Source organism: Chinchilla lanigera, unplaced genomic scaffold (genome assembly GCF_000276665.1).
Source record: "Chinchilla lanigera isolate Chin_1 unplaced genomic scaffold, ChiLan1.0 scaffold00028, whole genome shotgun sequence".
NCBI lineage: Eukaryota > Metazoa > Chordata > Mammalia > Rodentia > Chinchillidae > Chinchilla > Chinchilla lanigera.
In genome coordinates, this window is record NW_004955429.1 from 10393740 (window position 1) to 10416316 (window position 22577).

At 35.8% G+C, this 22577-nt stretch overlaps 1 protein-coding gene across 1 annotated transcript; it reads left to right on the forward strand.

The window, feature by feature from the left end:
• Positions 1-306: 306 nt before the first annotated feature.
• On the forward strand, positions 307-13206 carry Hacd1 (3-hydroxyacyl-CoA dehydratase 1; the record flags this gene model as incomplete). Its single annotated transcript, XM_013515558.1, is given in 6 exon segments — positions 307-424; positions 610-628; positions 706-794; positions 2637-2758; positions 8641-8819; positions 12539-13206. Coding segments are annotated over 6 exon segments (610 nt in total), but the record flags the coding sequence as incomplete, so codon positions are not given.
• Between the last annotated feature and the right edge of the window lie 9371 nt (positions 13207-22577).

Genomic DNA, 22577 nt, shown 5'->3' on the forward strand with positions numbered 1-22577 from the left:
TACATTCACACTGTGCATATTAATACATCCACATTGTTGTGTGTTATTGTCCCTTTGCCTGGCATATTTTACTGAGTATAATGTCTTCAAGGTTTATCCATGCCACAGCAAGTCCTTTCCTTTGGAAGGCTGAGTAATATTCCACTCTGTGTTTAAACCATACTTCATTTATCCAATCAGTCATTGATGGACACTTGGTTTGCTTCCCCCTTTTAGCTGTTATGAATAATACTGCGTTGAGCATCCACGCACACATTGATAATATTAATTTTGATAGAACTTCACATAGTACTTTTGTTTTTTTAGGTGGTTGGTTCTAGCTATTGCCATGGTACGTTTTTACATGGAAAAAGGAACACACAGAGGTTTATATAAAAGTATTCAGAAGACACTTAAATTTTTCCAAACATTTGCCTTGCTTGAGGTAAGTTTTTCATGATGCTATTTTTCTATAATGCTTCTCTGGGAGTGTTTTTGTGCGACAGTGTCAGTTTTACTTTGCTCATTACATACCACATATGGATTTGTTTATTAGCAGTGTTGACGGGGACTTATTTGTATGCTTTAAATTACTGACTTGTGATTTTTTTTTTTATTATTTGCTTACAGATAGTCCACTGTTTAATTGGTGAGTTTTTCTTTGAATTTTATCTTTTTGTTCTAAATTGCTATTAGGGCCGTAGTTGACTTATTTTTCTCTTCAAGGAATTGTACCTACTTCTGTGCTTGTGACTGGGGTCCAAGTGAGTTCAAGAATCTTTATGGTGTGGCTGGTTACTCACAGTATAAAACCGGTAAGGAATGCAGCTATGTTTTCTACTTGAGCTTGTAGACTGGCTTTTCATCATTAGGAATCTAAAGTACTAACATTCTTACATTTCAGGAAGCAGAACGATTAGGCCCAAAGGAATTGCGTAGGAATCAAGTTATCATTGTACGCTGACTTAGTGCTGTAGTAGAGTGACTGAAACACAACAAAACCAAATATTGATATTTTATACCCATACTGTGCTCTTCTCTGATATTTTTGTTTTTTAAAATTGTAACATCTGTCAAATAACAAGCCGAAATGTTTTCTGTTGAAGTTTCTTTTCCACCAGAGTTATTCTCTTCATATAACTGAATGTGTCACTGTACACACAATTTATTTTTTTCTCATTTAGCATTGCCACAAAGACTAAATTAAAAGTGAGTCTTTTTACCAAAGGATACAAAAATCTCAAGAGGAACAAGGGCAAAAGATCCATCAGACAACATGGTGACTGTGGTTAATAAGATATTTGTACACAGTACTTGAAAATTGCTAAGAAAAGTAGCTTTTAAGTCCTCACCATGAATAAACAGTGAGCACAGGAGATGATGCATGTGCTACCTTGATTGGCTTTAGCTGTTCACAGTGCCTTCATATTTTAAGAAATCACGTCATTCACTATAAATATACATACTTTTAATTTGTCAATGAAAAAATAATTTTAAAAAAGTTAGGATTGAGAAACTTGGGGAAACAAATAAACGTATTATTTCTGGAAACACGGTGGGAGAGAGACTAACGGCTGGATCTGATTCGTGGCTTAAGCCTTTTAGACGAAGCTGACTCTGTCAAGATACGTACTGGGCCCTTTAAGCCCCTGTCGGAAACATTCCTAGCTCAGCCCTCCCGACCTTCTTGACAGCCTTCGTAGTCTGCTGTCTGCTCCGGGACAGATCTCTGGCCTCCTTCCCATTCTGCAGGTTCCTTTCCTGTCTCCTGTGTGCCGGGGGACTGACATCTGACGCCAGCCTCATTTCCTCCTAGCCTCGCCGGCCTCTGGTCTCCGTGGGGACAGACCTTTGACCTTCTGCCCTTTTATTACTCCACCTTAGCCCTCTCGATGAGTGCTTCTCACTCAACCTGCTCCATCCACCTGGTCCCTAATCAGAGACCGCTGTAAGGACAGCAGTGGTCCTGTGCCTTCCAGAGAGCCCCAGTCTTTATTAAGGGAGAGGGCTTACTACTCTCAGAGCGGGAGTGTGTTAACAGAGTAAAAGAGAGGTTGTGCCAGGGAGTGAAGGAATATGATAGCTGGGCTAGGACCACGAGGAATCTGCAAAGTAAAAGAGGGGCGGGGATATAGCTCAGCAGCACCGCACCTGCCCGGCGAGGTCCTGAGTTCGAGTCCCAGTTCAAAGGAATAAAAGAGAAGAAAGACAGTGATGGGGTGGCCAGCATAACTAGAGAGACAAAGTTAAGGAGAAGCCAGGTAGTGGCTCGTTCCCAGGAAAGAAAGGATCCTTCTGCTCTCCCCATCAGAGGCTCTGGTCCTTCATACTCCGGTTTCTTTTTCTACCACAGCAGTTTCTTATCAGCACAGACTGTTCTTGTTCTGCTTTTTAAGAGGGGCGGTGGGGTTACTGGCTTGAGTGAAGGGTGAGGGAGAGACTAGTGAACAGTTGACCACTTCTGAGCGTAGTACGTCAGTTGGATGCTTGTAACTCATTATTTAATGGTGACTGCATCAAGTTCTCCAAATCCCATTTGTCTAACCTGCATTCCATTATAAGAAAAGACAAGAAAGATTTAAAGCGGTTACCACCCATAGTAAACTGAAACAGAAATTCAAGGTTGAACAGCGTTGGATTTGTCTGTAATTCTGCAGGTCCAGAATGAGGAGAGTGTGGTGCTTTTTCTGGTCTCGTGGACGGTGACTGAGATCACTCGCTATTCCTTCTACACATTCAGCCTTCTCGACCACTTGCCGTACTTCATTAAATGGGCCAGGTGGCGATGTCTTGCAGTTTAGTCTGTCACTGTCCTGTGCATGCTGGTTTTGTGTGCTGAGCTAACGCAAAAGAACTGAAATGCGTGTTGCAGTTCCACGATGCCAGAATGCTCTTGTTTTGGATATTAGTAGTGTCACAGCTTGTATTCTAAAAGCTGGATTTGATGAACATCAGAGATGAACCATACTAGAATACATTTTGTGTAATATCGATAGCAGGAAAAGCATAGTCTTTTATTCTTTTAATTTTAAAAAGAAGAGAAAAAAGAAAAAAGCAGAAAGGCGGAAACCAAACAGTAGGGGCTGGGGGTTTAGCTCAGAGGCACAGTGTCTGCTTGGCAAGCACAAGGTCATGAGTTCGATTCCCAGTACTGGAAAAAAACAAAACAAAACAAAACAAAAAAATGAAACAGAAGCAATAAAAACGATACAGAATTTCAAAACAAGGTGATAGGAAATTAACAGTAGTTGTTATAATGCAGATTGTTACTGTCAAAGTAGTTGCTCAGATCACCAGACAGGCATGGATCGATCAAACAATTAAGCATTAACTGTTTCTTTCAACAAACCAGTAGAAATCAATGGTACAGTTACCCCAGCTATCTTGTGTATGTGTGTGTGTGTGTATATATATATATATATATTTTTTTTTTTTTCCTCCCTGCTTTCTTTTCTCCTTTCCTCCATCCCAGTTGTTCCTTGAAATCATATTCTTAAGAGACCTCAGGATCGGTCATTTATTTTCCTTTGAAAACACCGTGTTTTTGGAATTATATTAAAAAACTGTGCCAAAATTATATTACTTTATTTGATTGATTTAAATTATTTTAATAGGCACTCACAATTTTTAGTTTCTTAGATTAGCAGTATCTTCTTTCTTTTTTGCTATGAATAGCTCTGACAGACATTTTTTTAAAAAAAGTTTATCCTTGAAATTGTATTATTTGGAATGTGGACCAAATTTCTATCCCAATGCGATAATTTTTAAAGTGAAAGATGGCCTATTCTTTTCAAACATTGAATTCTTTGAGAAACTCATACGGTACCAAGTTATTATAAAAGCAAAATTACTTTTTGGAAGGCAGCTGTGCCTACCACTGTACCACCAGTGCACACCAAAACCACTTTTTTGGAGAAGAAATCAAACCCAGCATAGACCTGTTTGTTCTCCTCTTATTGTCCTTGTAGGAACAGTAGCAAAGTAGCAGTGACAAGTGGTGCAGACTTGCCCACTGAGATGCAGTCGTGAATGTATCATGCATTTACATCCCCTCAGGATGCCTGTCTGGCAAAGTTAAAAACCCCAATAGGTATTAGTGGTAGTAAGTGCAAGGTGTAAGTTCCATATAAGTAAGATACAGGAGGTAAGCAATAGTTTCATTCTTAAAATTATTGAAGAATATAAACTACACGAAGGACTTCCATCTAGAATATATAAGGAATTTAAAATAATCAGGCCCCCCAGATTCAAAGACTGAATACAAATATGGGCATCTGAGATGAATGCACACTTCTCAGATGAAGAAATACAAATGGCAAATATGTACATGAAAAAATGTTCAACATCATTATTCATTTGAGCAATGCAAATTAAGACAACACTGAGATTCCATCTCACCCCAGAAAGAATGACTATCATCAAGAAATCAAACAATAACAAATACTGGCAAGGCTATGGGGAAAAGGAACCCTTCTCCACTGTTGGTGGGAGTGTAGACTGGTGCAGCCACTGTGGAAATCAGTCTGAAGATTCCTCAGTAAACTAAGATTAGAGGTCCCATTCAACCCAGCTATTCCCCTAGTGTGTATTTTTCCAGAAGAACTGAAAACATCATACCACAGCGATATATGTGCACCCATGTTTATAGAAGCAAAGTTTGTAATAACTAAATCGTGGAAACAACCCAAATGCCCATTAACTGTGAAATGGATAAAAAAAATGTGGTATTTTAATATAATGGAATATTATTCAGCTATAATGAAAGATAAACTCAAGGCTTTTGTAGGTAAATGGATGCAACTAGAGACCATACTCATAAGTGAAATAAATCAGACCCACATGTGTGAACATTACATTGTCTCCCTAGTGTAAGAACCTGAAAGAGTTAATAAAATGTGAAAGGTACAATAAATATTGTGAAAGGGAAAGAAACTGCTCAAAAGGAAAGAAAGACTGGGATGAGGGAAAAGAGAAAAGAAAGAAAGAAGGGAAAAATATGAATATCAAGATAGCTAAGATAATTGTACTACTAATTTCTATTGCTGTAGTGAAAGCAACAATTAATGTTTGTTTGATCAGTCTTACATGCCTGTTATGAGTAGCCAATTTGAAGATAACATTATGTAATACAACAGCCATTGTTAACTTCCTATCACCTTGTCTGAAATTCTGTATTGTTTTTATGTAGTTTTATTTATGTCTGTGTGTTTGTTAAGACGTCTTGGTTCTCTTATCTTTAAAATAAAAAAATATAAACTACAGAAGTAATATATTTTCATTTTAAAACGTTCAGATAGTGCAGATGTATATAAAATAAACACAGAAAGCTATTTATTCTGTGTAACACACAGTTTGCCCCGGAGAAAGAAACTGTTTATTCATCTAGCATTTTCATAACACAAATGTAAAAACACGTATGTAGATGTGTAAAAACATAAACAGGCTGAGCTTATACTTGCTTTCTGTGTATATCTTGGAGTGTTTGGTTTTTTTAGTGCAGTTACATTTTGATCTAGCTCTTCGCCTGCGCAGTATTCCACAATATGAGCCAATCAGTTCTCTATTGCTGGAATTTAGATTGTTTCCAGCCTTCTAATATTATAAGTAACGCTTGGAGACAGTATAAACAATGCCATATCTATGTAGCATTGAATATATGTATTTATTATTTTTTTAAAAACTCTGATATTTTTGGCAATGCATTCTTAATTCTTAGCTAGTTTCAGACTTGTTTCAGATCCTCATGGATTAAAAGCCTGACACTTTTCTCTAGCGGTTAGTCCTTTTTTATAGGTCATGTATTATATATGTTCAAATATAACAAATTAGAATATACAAATAAATAAATAATAAAAATTTAAAAATTACTTACAATCCCTCTGTTGTGTTATGTAGTCTCTCAGACTTTTACAAATACCCTCTAGGTCTGTTTCAGGAGTTTGTGGCTGAACAGTTGACACATCACAGTATGTTTTAAAATGATAATTTGAGCGTCAGTAATATTGTCTGTCATAAAGTTGCATTATTATTTTATACGTTTGGTTGGTTTTATTCTTGTGCATGTAAACATGTTCACTGCTAGTGGTTATTGGGCTTTTTGAAGAGTTGGCAATTTTGAATGTAGTTGGGCTTAATCTCAGAATGCGCGGCAATACCATTTTGCATGATAGTCTTCTGGACTTCTGGAGCCTTTAGAAACGTTAGCTCATGACACAGTCTCTTTTCATAGGCAGCGTTCACAAAATTCACATGAAGATAACAGATGCACCTTGTGCTTTTCCTTAGGTCAGGCACATTAGTCTTTAAAGCTTTCTCTCTCCCTTCTGGAATGTATTTGCATGTCTTTCAATTGTAGAAAAGAACAAAACTGCCATTGCATGTTTCAATGTGCTGTTTAGAAAACACTTGTCAGTTTCCTTGATGTTAAACAAGGTGTTACATAAAGTCAAGTTTGAAATGCATGTATTAGCATAATGTTAGTTAATGATAATCATGAATAATTACATTTCTTGTCCAAAAAACCTTTAAAATTCCAACTGTCAGAATATATTTGCCAACCTCATTAAGTAGTCTAAAATAATTTTCATTTTTAAATTCAAATGCAGAGGCTATTGTTTTGAAAACCTCACATTGGAACTGGCTTCTTATTTATAAATAGTTTGACTTACTGTCAGGATTTGAATGTACTTTGCATTTATGTGTTGAAAGTATTTTTTGCAAAAGTCCACAGAATAATTATATATTGGGTTATGTTTTCATATTGATTCTCATTGTATTTTCAAAAATGAATTTTCTTTAAAAACAATTTTAGGTAATAATTGACAGTCTTCTGGGAAGCATTAAATCTTTTTCTGAGTGTGGTTTATAGGTAGTTAAATCTCCCCTATTTCCATGAGAACATAGTGATATGTAATCTTTTTAAGTGCAAGTAAAGTCAAGAAAATTATGTAATTTCTTCCCATTTCATTAGAAAAGTTCATTCTTTTTAAGGCTTTCTTCTAGGAGTAATATTCTTGGAGCGATAATTTTTTTCTATTAAAGAATAATGATACTGAAATTGTTTGAGAACCACATAAAGTAAAACAAAATCATTTTGAGTATTTTAAGAAGGGAATAGAAAATGTTCAGTAATGTGATTTTAAAAATTGAGATAGAAAAAGATGGATTTCGATGATGACTGCAGGACTGCTAAGAAAGCAGATGTATGATCAGGGCAAGAAGAGGATGACAGGTACAGTAAAGGGGTCGTCTTTCTTTACTCATTAACCTATTTTAGTAAATAATTTTTCCCTTCTCTCCCATCTCTTGTCTTTGTATATCCGTGGCAGCCAGGAATCTGGTTGCTTAGAGAAAAAGGATTTTCTTTCATAGAGAAATATCATCATCTTGAATTTTTCAGGCTTTCCTGTTGAAGACCAGTAGAACCCAGGAATAAGTAGGCTAGCCTTTGTGTTAGAGACTTTGCCACAATCCAAATGAACAAATAGTCTTTTGGAATTTGGGGAAGAACTTTTTCAGGTCTATTTTAAGCAAGCCAATTCTGTATTCCTTTGAAATTCCTTAGTCACTTTCGTATTGGTGGGACAAAATAGCCAACACCTGCAACTTTAAGGAAGAGAGGTTTAGTTTGGTTCATGGTTTTAGTGGGTTCAGTCCATGGTTAGCTGACTCCAGTGCTAAAACGGCATGCTGGGAGGGCATGATGGAACATAGTTATCACTTTATGGCAGCAGGGAAGCAGAGCGATGAGGAGGGCAGGGACAGCAATATGCTCTTGCGAGTCATACACCTGCTGGCCTCTTCCCCCAACCAGGCTCCACCTCCTAACAGTACATTTGGCTATAGATGCATCAGTGAATTAATCCATTAGTGAGTATAACATCCCCCATTATCCAGTCACCTTACAAAAGCTCCCATCTCTGAGATATATGAGGCTTTTGGGGGACATTTTAGATCTAAACCTTATGTTACTGATTTTGTCGTGAAAGCAGCTTTGGACAGCATACTCATTATGAGTTGCTGATGTTTTATGGAATTAGTTTTCTGCAGTAGTAATTATGTTCAGTTGGTAGCCCTGAAGTCTTCTAAATACCTTTAAAAATAACTACTGTACTTTGGTAGTTGCAAGGTTCAGGTATAAAATTGACATCTTAAGCTGGTGTTTGCAAGCACAGCATTTGATTAATAAATGGTTAACTGCAAAAAAAAACCAAAACAAAACATAGTTATGATCCCATGTGCCAAAGAAGTTCCTTTTACAGTACTTAAAAAAGTAAATCCATAGTCCCAACACTCTTGAGGATTGCTTGAGCCCAGGAGTTTGAGACCAACCTGGGCAACATAGCATGATTCTGTCTCAAAACAGACAAAACCTGCATTTGCTTTTTAAAAAATTGTATAAAGTACTTCACTACTGTAAAGTAAGTTGAATAATTAAAAAGATACTGCCATTTAGAGTGGAAATTTTATTTAGAAGGCTGATACTGTAGTTCCTAAGCCAATAATTAAAGCAGAAAAATTAACCTACTTGTGTGAAGTTATTGTAAATATGCACAGAAAGGAGAATTTCTAAGTTTGAATACAGTAGTAATGAAAGAATTATGCTGTAAAATCTGATAATGATTCTAGAAAAATAATTCTCTGAGGTTTTTCTTTCTCTAGATATAATTTTTTTATCATCTTATATCCCGTTGGAGTTGCTGGTGAACTTCTCACAATATACGCTGCCTTGCCATATGTGAAGAAAACAGGAATGTTTTCAATAAGACTTCCTAACAAATACAATGTCTCTTTTGACTACTACTATTTTCTTCTTATAACCATGGCTTCATATATACCGTGTAAGTATATATTTATCAATACATTGATTTAATATATATGGAAGTTTTTGGAAAGGTATAATAAGCTAGTTCAATAATCAAGGAGAAATAATTTGATTTTTTTAACCAACAGACATCCATTTACAAAATAGCTCAAGAACAATACAAGCAATACTGAATAACAGACAAGGTGACAGGAAATTAACAATGGTTGCTGTATTACATATTGATAACTTCAAAGTGGTTACTCAGGAAAGCAAATATAGACATGCAAGATTGATCAAATAATTAATCATTAACTGTTCCTTTCAGTAAAGCAATAGAAGTCAGTAGTACAACTATGTTAGCTATCCTGTATATCCATATATACATAGTTTTCCCTTCTTTTCTCTTTTCTCTCATCCAGTTTCTCTTTACTTTTGAGCAGTTTCCTTTCGTTTCACAATGCCTATCATACCTCCTAATTTTTATTCACTCTTTCAGGTTCTTACACTAGTGAGACAATATGTTGCTTACACATGCAGGTCTGGTTTATTTAACTTATGAATATGGTCTCTAGTTGTGACTATTAACCTATAAAAGCCTTGAGTTTATCTTTCATTATAGCTGAGTAGTATTCCATTATATAAAAATGCCACAATTTTTTTATCCAATCCTCGGTGGATGGACATTTGTGTTGCTTCCACGATTTAGCTATTACAAATTGTGCTGCTATAAACATGGGTGCACATATATTGCTGTGATATGATGTTTTCAGATCATCTGGGAAAATACCCAGAAGGGGAATAGCTGGGTTGAATGGGACCTCTAGACCTAGTTTTCTGAGGAATCTCCAAACTGATTTCCACAGTGGTTTCACCAGTCTGCATTCCCACCAGCAGTGGAGAGGGGTTCCTATTAGGAGAAATAATTTGAAATAATAGCTTACAAATACTTTTAAAACTTCTGTTCGACCCCACATTTATTCATGATTTAGAATAATTGAAGAGGGGGTGAGTCAGAGACATTCTACTGGCTATAAGTAAAACGGTAAAAGATGAACACACAAGCGATTACTTTTTGAAAGGCATTTCTAATGTGCTTAGTATGGTTAATTTTTTAAAGGGAAAGAAAAATAAATCATTTGAAAAGTGTGGATGCCTCAGTGTGCTGTTTATAAGCACTTAGAATTCAGTGCCTGAATATCAACATTATATTTGGGAAAATGTCACATCATTTCGATCCATTAAGTATACTTGGGAAAATCATCTAGGAGCATTTTCGTTTTATTTGTGTTGCTCTGTGTACCTGAAGAAAATGAAGCTGCTTTTCTTAAACTATTTCTAATAATTCAGCCTCTTCACTAATTTTTCATCATCTCATCCAGTAGTTGCAATGAACTGGTGAAACTTGACTCACTTTATTCAGTACTAATAATGAGGTTAAATTGATAGTCATTAGGTCACATTTGATAGTCACTAGCAAGCTATACCAAGGAAGAATGAGGTTGTTATATAGCCCTGTATGTCTTTCTCTATAAATTAGAGACTTCAGTGTCAGTGGGATGAAAAAGGAGAGAAGTTTCTAGAGGCTAACATTGCCATTGGCACCATGTAGAGTTTTCATCTAAAGGGGCTGTGCATGACACTTGACCAGCCCCTGAAGGCCTGCAACTTTGACACATTTCCAAAATCCAAAGGGAAGTAGTGGTCAAGCAGTTGCCCTACTCTGTGTTCTACCGTTTCAACCTTCCACCGTTCCCCACTCAGCCAGTTCAGGATTGCTGAGGTGGGTATACATGCACTGCTTGTCACTATCCCTGCTTTTCCCAGCCTCTGGTTACTGGTAACAGGCCCTGAGCCGAGCCAGGACTTGCGTAGCTATCTGTTATCTAGTTACAGGTGTGGGCATTGGGTTCTCATCTTCCTCGTCACTACTGAGGTCTCTGCACAGATACTTGGGTCCCGAAAGATAGTCGTTTGAAGCTTCAAATCAGTAACTTTGTTTTGGCGGCACTCAGGATTAAACCCAAGGCCTCACATATGCTAGGCAAGCATTCTGCCACTGAGCTGCACTCCCAGCCCTTTTTAAATTTTATTTTGAGGCAGGGTGTTGCTGAGTTGCTTGGGCTGGCTTTGAATTGGCCTCTGCCGCCAAAGCAGCGAGAGATCTGCATCACTGCATATAGTTTAAACCAATATCTTCTGTCTGTGTTCGTTAGGTATCATGGGAGGTGTAGACTCTGCTTTGTGCCAGCAGTGACTTCCCCAATTTACTGAGAGTCCTGCTTCTCAGAGGGCCAGTCAGCAAGGTGGAGGTGTTTTCACTCCATTCTTGATATTAGCAGAAGCAGCAAACAAGTTTACTTTGCTTATTAAATCCTTTGCTAATTATAAGTATTAAAAGTGCTTCTTGAGTAATTTTTGTACTCAAAAGGAATGGTGTCTGTCATTCACCAGTGAGAGCATTCTGGATGAGACAGGTTGAGTGAATTGCATAAAAAATCAACCAGCTGGTGATACCAAGATTTGAACTTAAGCCCGTATCTTCTGTTGATCTATATGGATTATTATGGAAGTATAATAATAATCAAGATTATTATTGTACTCAGGTTTATTATGGAAGTATTTACAATAACTGGCCAGTTAGCTTTAAGATTATATGAACTGGATATATTTAGGTTAGAGGTATAATATGATGGTTACATTGATCAAGGTGTGAGGTACCTAAATTTAAAAAATAACTGCTGTTCATCTCTGCTCTGTCTAAACTAAGTTCTCAAAGTAAATTTTTAGACAAAGTTGCCCAAGTGAGATAGTCAAAGTTTGTTCTGGTTCATTGGTTTGGTTACTGTTTACTATTTTTTACATTTATATGTTTATAGGTGGTATCAGTTTGTTTAGAGACCAGCATTTATGCTGTCATTGAAATCATTGATTCAGATTGGCTCAAAATGGTCTCCAGATTTGGGCAGATGACTGTCTGTCCAGTTATGATCATGTGTATTTATGTGTTTGTTTGTAACAGACCTCTCTTAGCTCTGCCTTCAGGAGCCTGTTTTTTTTTTTGTTTGTTTGTTTGTTTTTGGTTTTTTTCCAGTACCAGGAATCGAACTCATGACCTTGCGCTTGCCAGGCAAGTGCTGTGCCACTGAGCTAAATCCCCAGCCCTTAGGAGCCTGTTTGGAGGACCCTGTTCTGGCTCTTCCAGGGTCCCCAGACAGTTCCCCATTCTGTAGCACATTCTGCAAACCTGGGACCATGCCTTGAGCCTGCACAGGTCTAATCCCTCCTCTGTTACCCTGAGTGCCAAGCACGTCACCAGTGTGTGTAACACTGAGGTCAGGGTGACTGTTTGTGAAGGGTTGGATGAACTTGGGTGTGTGCGCTGGGATGTCCACACATGTACAGGAAAAGAGGCAGTTTGGGACCTGCTTTCCTTGGTTCTGACACAGTATTTCAAAGCATTGCTAAATTCAATTTCAGACATGACTTCCAGGGCATTTTGAAGGTATCAGAATACTAAGAATTATCAGAATACTAAATTTTCTTAAAAAATAAAACTTCAGCTATGGCATTACAGTGGGTAGGGATGTGGTGTGTGGACCTCCACTCGCACGCCTTTCCTTAGTTCTGTAAATCTTAGGAGGTAGTGGCATACCATGAACATACGCTCAAACTTTGCCACATTTATCAGTTTTCAAGAGTAAATAATTGAAAACAATAGCTTATCTTTTTTGTTTTCTTTTTTTTCCAATCAAGTGTTTCCACAGCTCTATTTTCACATGTTACGTCAAAGAAGAAAGGTGCTTCATGGAGAGGTGATCGTAGAAAAAGATGATTAAAGATCCCTACAAACAAGGTGCTTTTTCCAGAATAACCAGGATTACTTGAGTCCAAGTTTTAATAACAAGAATAAAAAACTCCATGAAAGATCACAGATCGTATTGTTTCTTAAAATATAATTCAAAACACATGGTGTTTACCAATGTTTGTCTTCATATTGTGTCATGTCTGTTTTTTTATAAAAACTGTGCCACTATTATCAACTCTTGGGTAGGTCGCGATCATTTAGAAAATAATTGGATGTAATATGTGGGGGGAAAATTGTGTTAGTTTCAGTTAATTTTTGGCAACATATGCTCAAGGCTTTTAAAATCAATGTTTAGAAATTAATTTAATAACAATATTGTGACACCTGCCAGTGATATTTATGTGATACTTATAGATGAAAATAGAAAATTACAATAACTTGCTGATATGTTGAAACCCACAATCTATTTTTCAAATTATAAGCCAGGATTTATGATAAATAACAATATTTGAAAGTGAATAATTTGCTGTAGTAATACTTTTACTATAAAATAGCAGGATAAACCAAAAATATTTAAGATGTCACAATGTGTTTTTTTTTTTTTTTTCTGGAAATAGAACCAAAGGGCCTCACATGTGCTAGGCAAGTGCTCCATCATTGAGCTATACCCACAGCCCCAGAAAAATATTCTCTGAAAATATTTCTAGACCATTGAAATTAGTTGGAAAAATTGTTTTTACTATTTAAAGGCAACATTTGCAACCATTTTTTATTTTTTAAGAAATTAGAAAAAAATGTAAGTGTATACTTTTTCCCACTGTTTAAAAAAATATGATGTCTGATTTTAATATTGTACTGAAATCTCTGCTTGGGAAAGTCTGCTCCAGACTGTGGAATTAGCTTATAAAAATCATGTTCTGATAATCCCTTGTGGTATTTACATAACTACAAGCTTCCAGATCTGATGTGAAACAGATTCATTTTATTCTGAATTCTATTGAATAGCAGAAAGTCTTGTAAGAAAGCTCCAGTCCTCATGTTTAATAAAAGGATACCCTGAATTTTAATTTTTAAATAGGTCCTTTGAAAATTTTCCCTCCTACATTAAAGTATGCTGATTTACTGACCAAGTTTAGAGAGAGAATAAGCGTGTAACGAAAAAAAAAAAAACAAAAGAACTTCTGCCTGCTGTAGATACCGAGGTATAGTTCTGCTTTAAATGTTCCATATTGTTTACATTTACAATCACATGTAACATTACACTTTTCAAAACCACTTGATGGTGTGTTATTGTCTTCTTTATGGTTTGTTTTCATCACGACATTGGGCGTTCCAAATAGTTTTGCACTTATTTTAAGTAATTTCATCAAAGGTGCTATTTCTTTTGTTACGTTACATTTTAATATTTTCTCTGCAGCTGAATATTTTGAAGAGCAATATATATTAGGTTACTGAGTCTCAAACTGTAACTGTTCATTCTGTTCTTATACTACCTGAGCAGCTTTCATCTTGAACTTTTATAGGGAAGAATTTTTCAGGGAGTTTCCCTCCTATGGTAATGTAGTATATGAAATTCACATACTTTATTAAATACCTGTCTTGTGAAAAGTATTTTAAATGCTATTCCTAAAATTTGATTTAATTCAACTTGTACTCCCTCCAAGCAGCTGTAAACCTTTTTTTTTTTTTTCCCCTAAAGTTGTGAAAGACCTTGAAGTGGGAATTGTGATGAATAAAAATGAAAACACATCAATCTATTTGGTGACCTACATTAATATACTTAAGACAAGGTTAAACCTTAGATTTATTATGGTTATCTCTATAGTCAGCCAATTCTAAACTGTCCCTTGTGCAGAAAATAAAGTGCCAAAGTAATTTGATTTTAAAAAGAAAAAGTATTTGAATTCCTTTGTGTTGTTTGCTGTGAATGCATTGTCTTTTATTTTCTCCCTAATGTAGTCTTTGAATAGGCAGGTCATTCTATGACCATACCACGCTGAATGTTTCTGATTGGGCCATACCACCCTGAATGCGCCAGATTACATATGAATAGGCAGATTACAATATATAAATTTGGTATTAATACAGCAATATCCCTGGTAGTTATAACTTACCAAAAATGCATGTCAAAATAAACATGAGAAAGTCATGGTTTCCAGTGATAAAGGGCTTGCATCCTTCCTTTGAAGTTGCAGCGTTAGTAACCCTGAAACAGGGAATTTTGTGTTTTTAGCATGGTGTAGGCAGTTCAGTTGTCTCACCAGCTTTTTAAAGAAGCACTTCAGTAAATATTAAGGGCAAAAATATCCATCAAAAGCCTTTGTCGCTTGATATCTGTAGATTTTCAGAAGTGTTATTTTGATGTTTCAATATTTTAAACATCTAATTAGTATGCTGCTACCCATCGTTTTCAGTGATAGAGTGTGATAACAGAATCTTTCAGTAATCCCCGCCCCCCACAAAAGTTCTGCATTTCTCTTGTGCCTACTGTGTAGCTAGTGCCTTTGTACGGCATGAATATCTTCCTTCTCTGTTACAGCTCTCCACCTTACTCAGTGTCTCTGGCACAATAACCAGGTTAGAGTGCTTAATAAACATTGTAAAATAACTAGCTGGGTTTTATCAAAATACAGTTTGTCGGTAATACCTGCCAGAGTTGCTTACACCAGGGTACTGCAAAATACGACCATATTCTGACTTAGGACAGCTTTCAAAGAAAATCAATTACAGTTAAGCAGATGAGAAAACAAATCATTAAGTGATTATGAAAAGAAAAATCTAAAAGGCAACATTTTGAATACCTTTCGAATGCATATGTGAAATGCAAAGGCGTTTTCCTTTAACATACATAGAAACCTGGATTATACATAATTGATAGGAAAATAATCTCACAGTTTTATAATTTCAAACATGAAGTTGTTGACCCCTGTAGATTTCAGAAAAATTAAATTTGCTCATAATTTTAGTCTACATTTATAAAATATTCAGCCTTTAGTAGTTCAAGATATGAAGTTGAAGAATACAAAGAGTTTAGATTTTTAGTGTTCTAACTATAGCTTTAACATATTTTTCTCACTTTTACTTTGAAATAATTTTATACTTACAGAAATGCTGCTAGAAAGAACTATAAAGCCTTAGCTTAAGTTCCTCACCTGTGAAGTTTTCCTCAATTGCTGTAACGTTCTCTCTCTGTAATATTTTGAGAACGGTTTCAAAATAAGTGCATTTCCTAAGAACAAGGACCTGTTCCAGATCAAGATCCAGTCCGGCTTCAGGGATTAACATTTTCTTGTCATCTCTTTAACTGTCCAGAAGTTCCTTGCTTTGTTCTTCACCTTTCCTGACTTTTGCCACTTTGAACAGTACAGAACAGTTATTTTGTAGAAAGTCCCTCAGTTTCGGTTGGTTTGATGATTTCTCTTGATTAACTTGTGCACCTTTGGGCAGAAATATTGATTTGTTTTGTTTTCCTCTAGTATTAACATTGATGTTTTAGGATTTTTTCTTTTTTTTTTTATTTTGGTTTGGCTGCAAAGTAATAGCTAGGTATGTTAATAATAGAAGGTCTTTTGTTCCAACTCATAGGAGTTTGTCTGTAAAATGAGGTGTGGGGATTTTTTTTTTTTTAACTAAATTAATGTACCTGTGCTCTGATAAACATGAAGATTGGTGTCTTTTTTAAGTGTATAAAATGTACCAAATTCTTTATTTCCAGGTATATCATTAACTTTGGCATTGACTTTTATGCCACTCAGTTATGCTATGTAATTCTGTTATTAATTAATGTACTCACATTTTGCTTAGAAATTCTTAACCACAGCATATGACTCTATAGTCTTACTAGTCTGCCTTGCTAAAGTTGTGTGTAATGCAAGGTTGAGATTGCTATAAAAATATATATTTGTGTTAATGCCCTATTCTAACAATGTAAAATGCAATGTATACAATGTAAAAATTTAAAATTATTCTGAAATCCACTTAATCCTCTGTGGTTTAAGTTAGAGGATAATGATTGTAGAAAAATGGTTTTCAAACCATAGCTTTTACAAGAATCATCTGAGGGCTTACATCCTTCCTTTGAAGTTCCAGTGTTAGCAGCCCTGAAGCAGGGAATTTTGTGTTTTTAGCATGGTGTAGGCAGTTCAGTTATCTCACCAGCTTTTTAAAGAAGCACTTCAGTAAATTATCAAGGGGAAAGAAAAGATATCTTAATAAATGCCATATTCATTGTATTTAATAGAACTGAGGCGAATCAGTATTCCTACAGTCATTCTTTATCATTTCTTATAAAAATGAACACCACAAGTTTAGGTTTAATAAAAAAGGAAAACCTCAATATTTATGTGGTAGGAAGTACTAAGACATCTTGTATATGCTTTTTAAAGCATATTTTATATCCATACAACTTACCTATTTATCCACCTAAGCATAAGATGAATAACAATAGTAAAATCCAATCAGGTTTTGTTGTTGTACTGCATCTTAATGACATGAAATAATAGATTTTACATTAGAGCCTATATTAAAAGATTTTTTGTATAGGGATATTGCTAATTGAATAGAATTGTGCAGAACTTCTAATTTTGCACGCGAGTGTGCACATGTGCACACACACACACACACACACACACACATCCCCAGAGAGGAGTATATCAAGATTGTGGGAAACGTATATGCTTCTGTTTTTGAGAAATGTAGATGACAGAAAGTAATTACAACTTGCCTGGATGATTTTTAATTTAATCATAAATTGACTGGAATAGGTTTGTGGCTAAATTGATGTGTTCAGAAGCTAGTTTTATTGAGTTAAACTTTAAGTGAACTTTATTAAGACTCTTACAACACAAATTAATCTTAAGAATTGAGGAAATGGAAAGATTAATTTACATTGTGTATTCAAGAAGAAAAAATGACTTAAGCAATTTTCCTCTCCTAGAGCGATTTTTGAGTATCAGATATCAATTTTTTGCAAAGCTGAAGCAATGTAACATGCATAGCATTTGCTTCAAAATCTGGCATTACTTTTTGTTTCAATTTTGACATCAACATCTCTCAGATATTATATATAGAATCTGAATTCATAGCATGAAAAGCATATTTTATGAGTTAAAAGTTTTTAAAGTTCAAAATTTCAGAATAGGGGCTGGGGATTTAGCTCAGCGGCAAAAGCGCCTGCCTGGCAAGCGCAACTTCGTGAGTTCGGTTCCCGGTACTGGAGAAAAACCAAAAAAAAAAAAAAAACAAAAAAAACACAAAATTTCAGAATAGATTTTTTTTGTAGTAGAGTAGATACTATTTGTAGTAAGTAATATGAAATAACAATAGGTAGCAAAACATAGGTGGGAGTCGAGCTAGTACAAAGTTTTTTTTTATAAAAAACAAAACCCATTTTGTGCCAGGCATGGTACTGTACCCCTGTGACCCTCACTTAGGAAGCTGAGGTAGGATTGCCATGAGTTCAAAGCCAGACTGAGCTACATAGTTCAAGAAAAGTGTGGAGGGCAGAGGAAGACCCTATCTCAAAAAACACAAAATAAATCAAAACAAATGTTGTTTAGTAAAAACGTTATTTTTTTCTTTTTGTTACTGAGAGTGGAAGTCAGGACTTTGCACTTGCCAGGCAGGCGTGGTGCCACTGAGCTAGCTATATTGCCATCCCAAAACGTTATTCTACACATCATATGTTCATAGTTATGCAGCATTTTTGCCCTGGGAAGTTGCTAATTATCATGCTTATGATGTTATGTTTTATATACATGTTTGTTAACATTGATTTTCAAAAGATATTTTAAAGATACTGTGCATTAACTTTAGATTCATACCTGCCTTGTAAATAATCATTAGGCTTCCTTACTTAAAAAAGTTCTTATTTGGGTGAACATTAAAAGAAATCATTACCACATTTGTTGTTTTAGTGATAATTCTAATTTTGTAGTGAATGAGGTGGATTAATTTAAAGCAATAAACAGTTTGCTAGGCATGAAGAGTATATGGATTGGGGTGAAACTGTAGCTCAGTGATACAGACCATGCTTAGCATGTGCAAAGCCCAGGGTTTGATCCCTGCATCACAAAAAGTGTGTGTGTGTACCCATATATGTATACATGTATGTGTGTATATCATATATATAAATTTCTTGAGAAATGCAAAAAGTTTAAATTACGAACAATACTTTAGGATATTATTGTCATTAGATTCTGATGACAGGAATCTTAAAATTTATCAGGCACATTCAGTGATGGAATGGTGAATGTGCTGGGCCTTGGGGGTGGAACATACCCGATTTGGGAAGAAGTACTCAACTCTCCTAACTCTTAAAAGTCGTCATCTGAAAAACAGGACAGGTAGTTGCCAGAGAGCAAACCGAGCACAGAGCATGGCAGGTACAAGTACTCAGTAAATATTAGTTGTTACTAAGGATATTGTTGCTGTTAATGATTTTATAACAACTGATGTAATGGGCAAAATTTTAAAAAACATACCAAACTCACTTGTTTTATGTGCAGAATCGTACCTCACTCATAGAGGGTAATTTTGGTAAAAATTTCTTATATTTTTTTCTATACTTACTAATTTCAAAAGGTTACCTATTTTAAAGCATTTTCTGAAGGAGACCACTATGAAGCAGACCTGAGCAGGACCTAAATTAATCAACTGGCTTTTCATGTTCACTTGTGAATCTGTCCAAGGCCTAGGGCTCCTTATCTGGAAATGGTGGACTCATAGTAAATGAACCTCTGAGAGTCACTAATCCCTACTAAAACCTGTAGTGGTTTATGAAGCCAGAAAGCCTCAAAGGATAAGACAAGGTCACAACCAAGGACACCTGGATCAGATCTCAACTGGATAAAGACTATAGCCTCAGGCATCTCACTCTTCAGTGGATTAATTTAATACCTTACTTAGAGAAGTCTTTGGTTCTGCACTTCTTGAGTACTCCCGTCCCTTCTTCTGATAACCAAATAAATATGGGCAACCCAGAGAAGGACTTGGTTTTAGCTCTGAGAGAATTAAGAATTATGTGAGAGGGTTTGGATCCTCCTGGAGCCCCGAAATCATTCCATTTGCCTCTTTTTGTTTAGCCTTCGCTATACACTCATTCAGGAGATTGTGGACCTCTTCAGCCCCCACAATAACTAAGGGATATTATTAACCCCATAATTTTGCTTATCTTGAGTTAGAAATAGAAGGTCCTAGTTTTATGTACTATAGAATAGGGGGAAGAAGCTTCCTGTGGGTGGTATCCTGGTCATAGTTTTTACAGGTGGTAGCTTTCAAGCCAGCCTAGGCTTTCTTGGCCAGGCATACAGGGAAGGGAGTGGAGGATTGATTCCCTGGCAGGAGTCCTAGAAACGGGGTGTGCAACTATTGCCTATGACAGGAGACCCTTTTAGACAATTCTGTGGTGTCAGCATATGGTTAATACTTTGAATGAATTGAAGAATATGAAAATTTTATAGGTTTCTCAGATGAGTTCCTTAGTCAGAATATGATGAAATAATCTTGTTTAGAACTGCTTTCTGCCAGGGTTAGTAATAAGATAATTTTCCAAAAAAGGAAACTTAATCTCATTGTCCAGCATCTTCATTTAAAAAAATAGATGGACATTTCTTTCATCCTAAATGGTATGCAAAATATAGATCATGAATTATCTGCTGTCATTTCTAATCTGAAAAACCAGATGAGTTGGTTAGAATTGACTGAGGTCCAGTGGCCCAGGCGTTGTGGTTGCATGCATAAAGTGCACGGATTTCAGTGGGAGCCTCAGGGCTTCTCTTACCTGCTGAGAAAGGACAAAGCTCAAAAGATGAATAAAGGAGTAAAACAGTCTTAGCTTGGGGCTGGAGATTTAGCTGAGCAGCACAGGGCCTGCTTGGAAAGCATGAGGTTGTGAGTTCGATTCCCTGTACCGGAAACAAACAAACAAACAAACAAACAGAATTAGAAACAGTCTTATCTCCTGTTTAGTTCTTTACCCTGGTGCTTAGGACACTGATCATAGTTTTGTGTCTTTTTAGATCTTTATACTTGAAAAGTATGCATTCATTCTTTGTTTTACACTTGACACACACTCATGCACACATAAAAAGTTGATGCATATTCTATGAATTTAGTGTTTTGCACATATTGTCTTGGAGATGAACATGCATATGTATGTATATGTACATGTTTCATAAGACATTTTTCCATTGATAAGCATTTTATTTATGATTTATTTGTAGGTATACAAAAATTATAAAGAAATGGCAATGATAAAATATTAATATTTTATCATTGATCTATTCAATGATCCAATTTGGGAAAAATCAGATTGATCTATGTACTTAAATTTATTATGTAGAGGGGGCCATATATTATTTATTGATCTAGTCACTTAAATTTATTATGTACCAGGCCATATATTATTTATCTCATTTTAAAAAGACCAAACAATGAAGTACATATATACCATTTCATAAAATAGTTTACCAAATGAGGAGCCTTGTGTTAAGTAACAGAAACAAGTATGGGATTGTCCTTTCATGCAAATATATAGAATTCACCAAAAAATGTATGCACACTTTCAGAAAAGAATTGTAAGATTTTTTTCAACAGACGGTGTTACCCTCATATGGGGGACCCTAGAGAATATTATATATCACAGAAAACCCACTACATTGCCAGTCCTTAGAGAAAAAATTGAAAACGCATGTGCAGCAATCTCAATGACCAAGGTTATCCAAGCAGCAGTTTGTCGTATTAATAAATATCTGGGACTGAATGGCCACCACTTTGAGCACTTCTTGTAGTTGTAGAGGCCAAAGGTAACTTGTTTCAATCTGATGATGTCTCAGTCAATTTCGTATTAAAATGTCTATACAAGTTTTTCTTTTCCTGAAGTGCGTATACATTTTCCCCCCACAGACTCTGTATATATACACAGGAAAGATTGCTGAGCACTACTTTGTAGGGTTAGAGGGAACGCCTGAAATAGTGGCCAGTGCTGCTGAACTCTACTGCAAACAGCCCATCACAAAGTCCAGGAGCACATTTCCGTACATGCTTACACCAGGTAGTGTAAATTAAAACATTTCCAACCTATACTTTCTTTATTTTTAAAATTGAGCAGCTTTTTTAAAATCAAACTTTAAGTTTATTGGTACATTTTAAATATACTTAATAATCACATTCATCATGGGGAATTTGTACATGATGTATCTTGGTTCTTTTTTCCCAGTCCCTTCTCCTTCCTTCACCTGCCTCTTCCCTTCCCTATTTAGAAAGCATTTCCATTTCATCTTTTTCTCAATCTTTTTTTCCTTTCCCCTTCCCTTACCCCTTCTCCCTCCCTGGTTCCTCTTTCCCTTTGAACCATTTCTTCCCATTTCACAGTACCTATTGTACATTTTGGTCCTTGTTTACTCTCAGTTTCTCACACCAGAGAGGCAATGCATATTTACACACGTGAGTCCAATTTATTTCACTTAAGAGTACGGTCTCAAATTGCATCTATTTACCTAGAAATGTCTCAAGTTTATTCTTTATGGCTGAGTAGTACGCCATTGTATTACAAAACCACATCTTTTCTATCACCATCTTTTCTATCTTGTCTATCACCATGCACTAAAGTAAAAATGGATCAAAGAAACACCAAACCTGCTGGAACAGAGAATAGGCACAATTCCTGAAGACATAGGTGTAGGAAAAGATTTCATGAACAAAACCCTGATCACATGGGAAAATCCTTTCTTCAGTTGATGAGCATTTGGGTTATTTTCAAGATTTAGCTATTATAAACTGCTGCTATAAACATGGGTGTGCATATATCACTGTGGTATTCTGAAAAAGGAGATCAAAAAGGATATCAGAATGCTCATTGATAGGAAGAACTAACATAATGAAAATCGCCATACTCCCAAAGTTGGTATACAGATTTAACGCAGTTCCAATCAATTGGAATTCCAATTGATTCCAACGGTATTCCAACGCAATACCATACAGAACTAG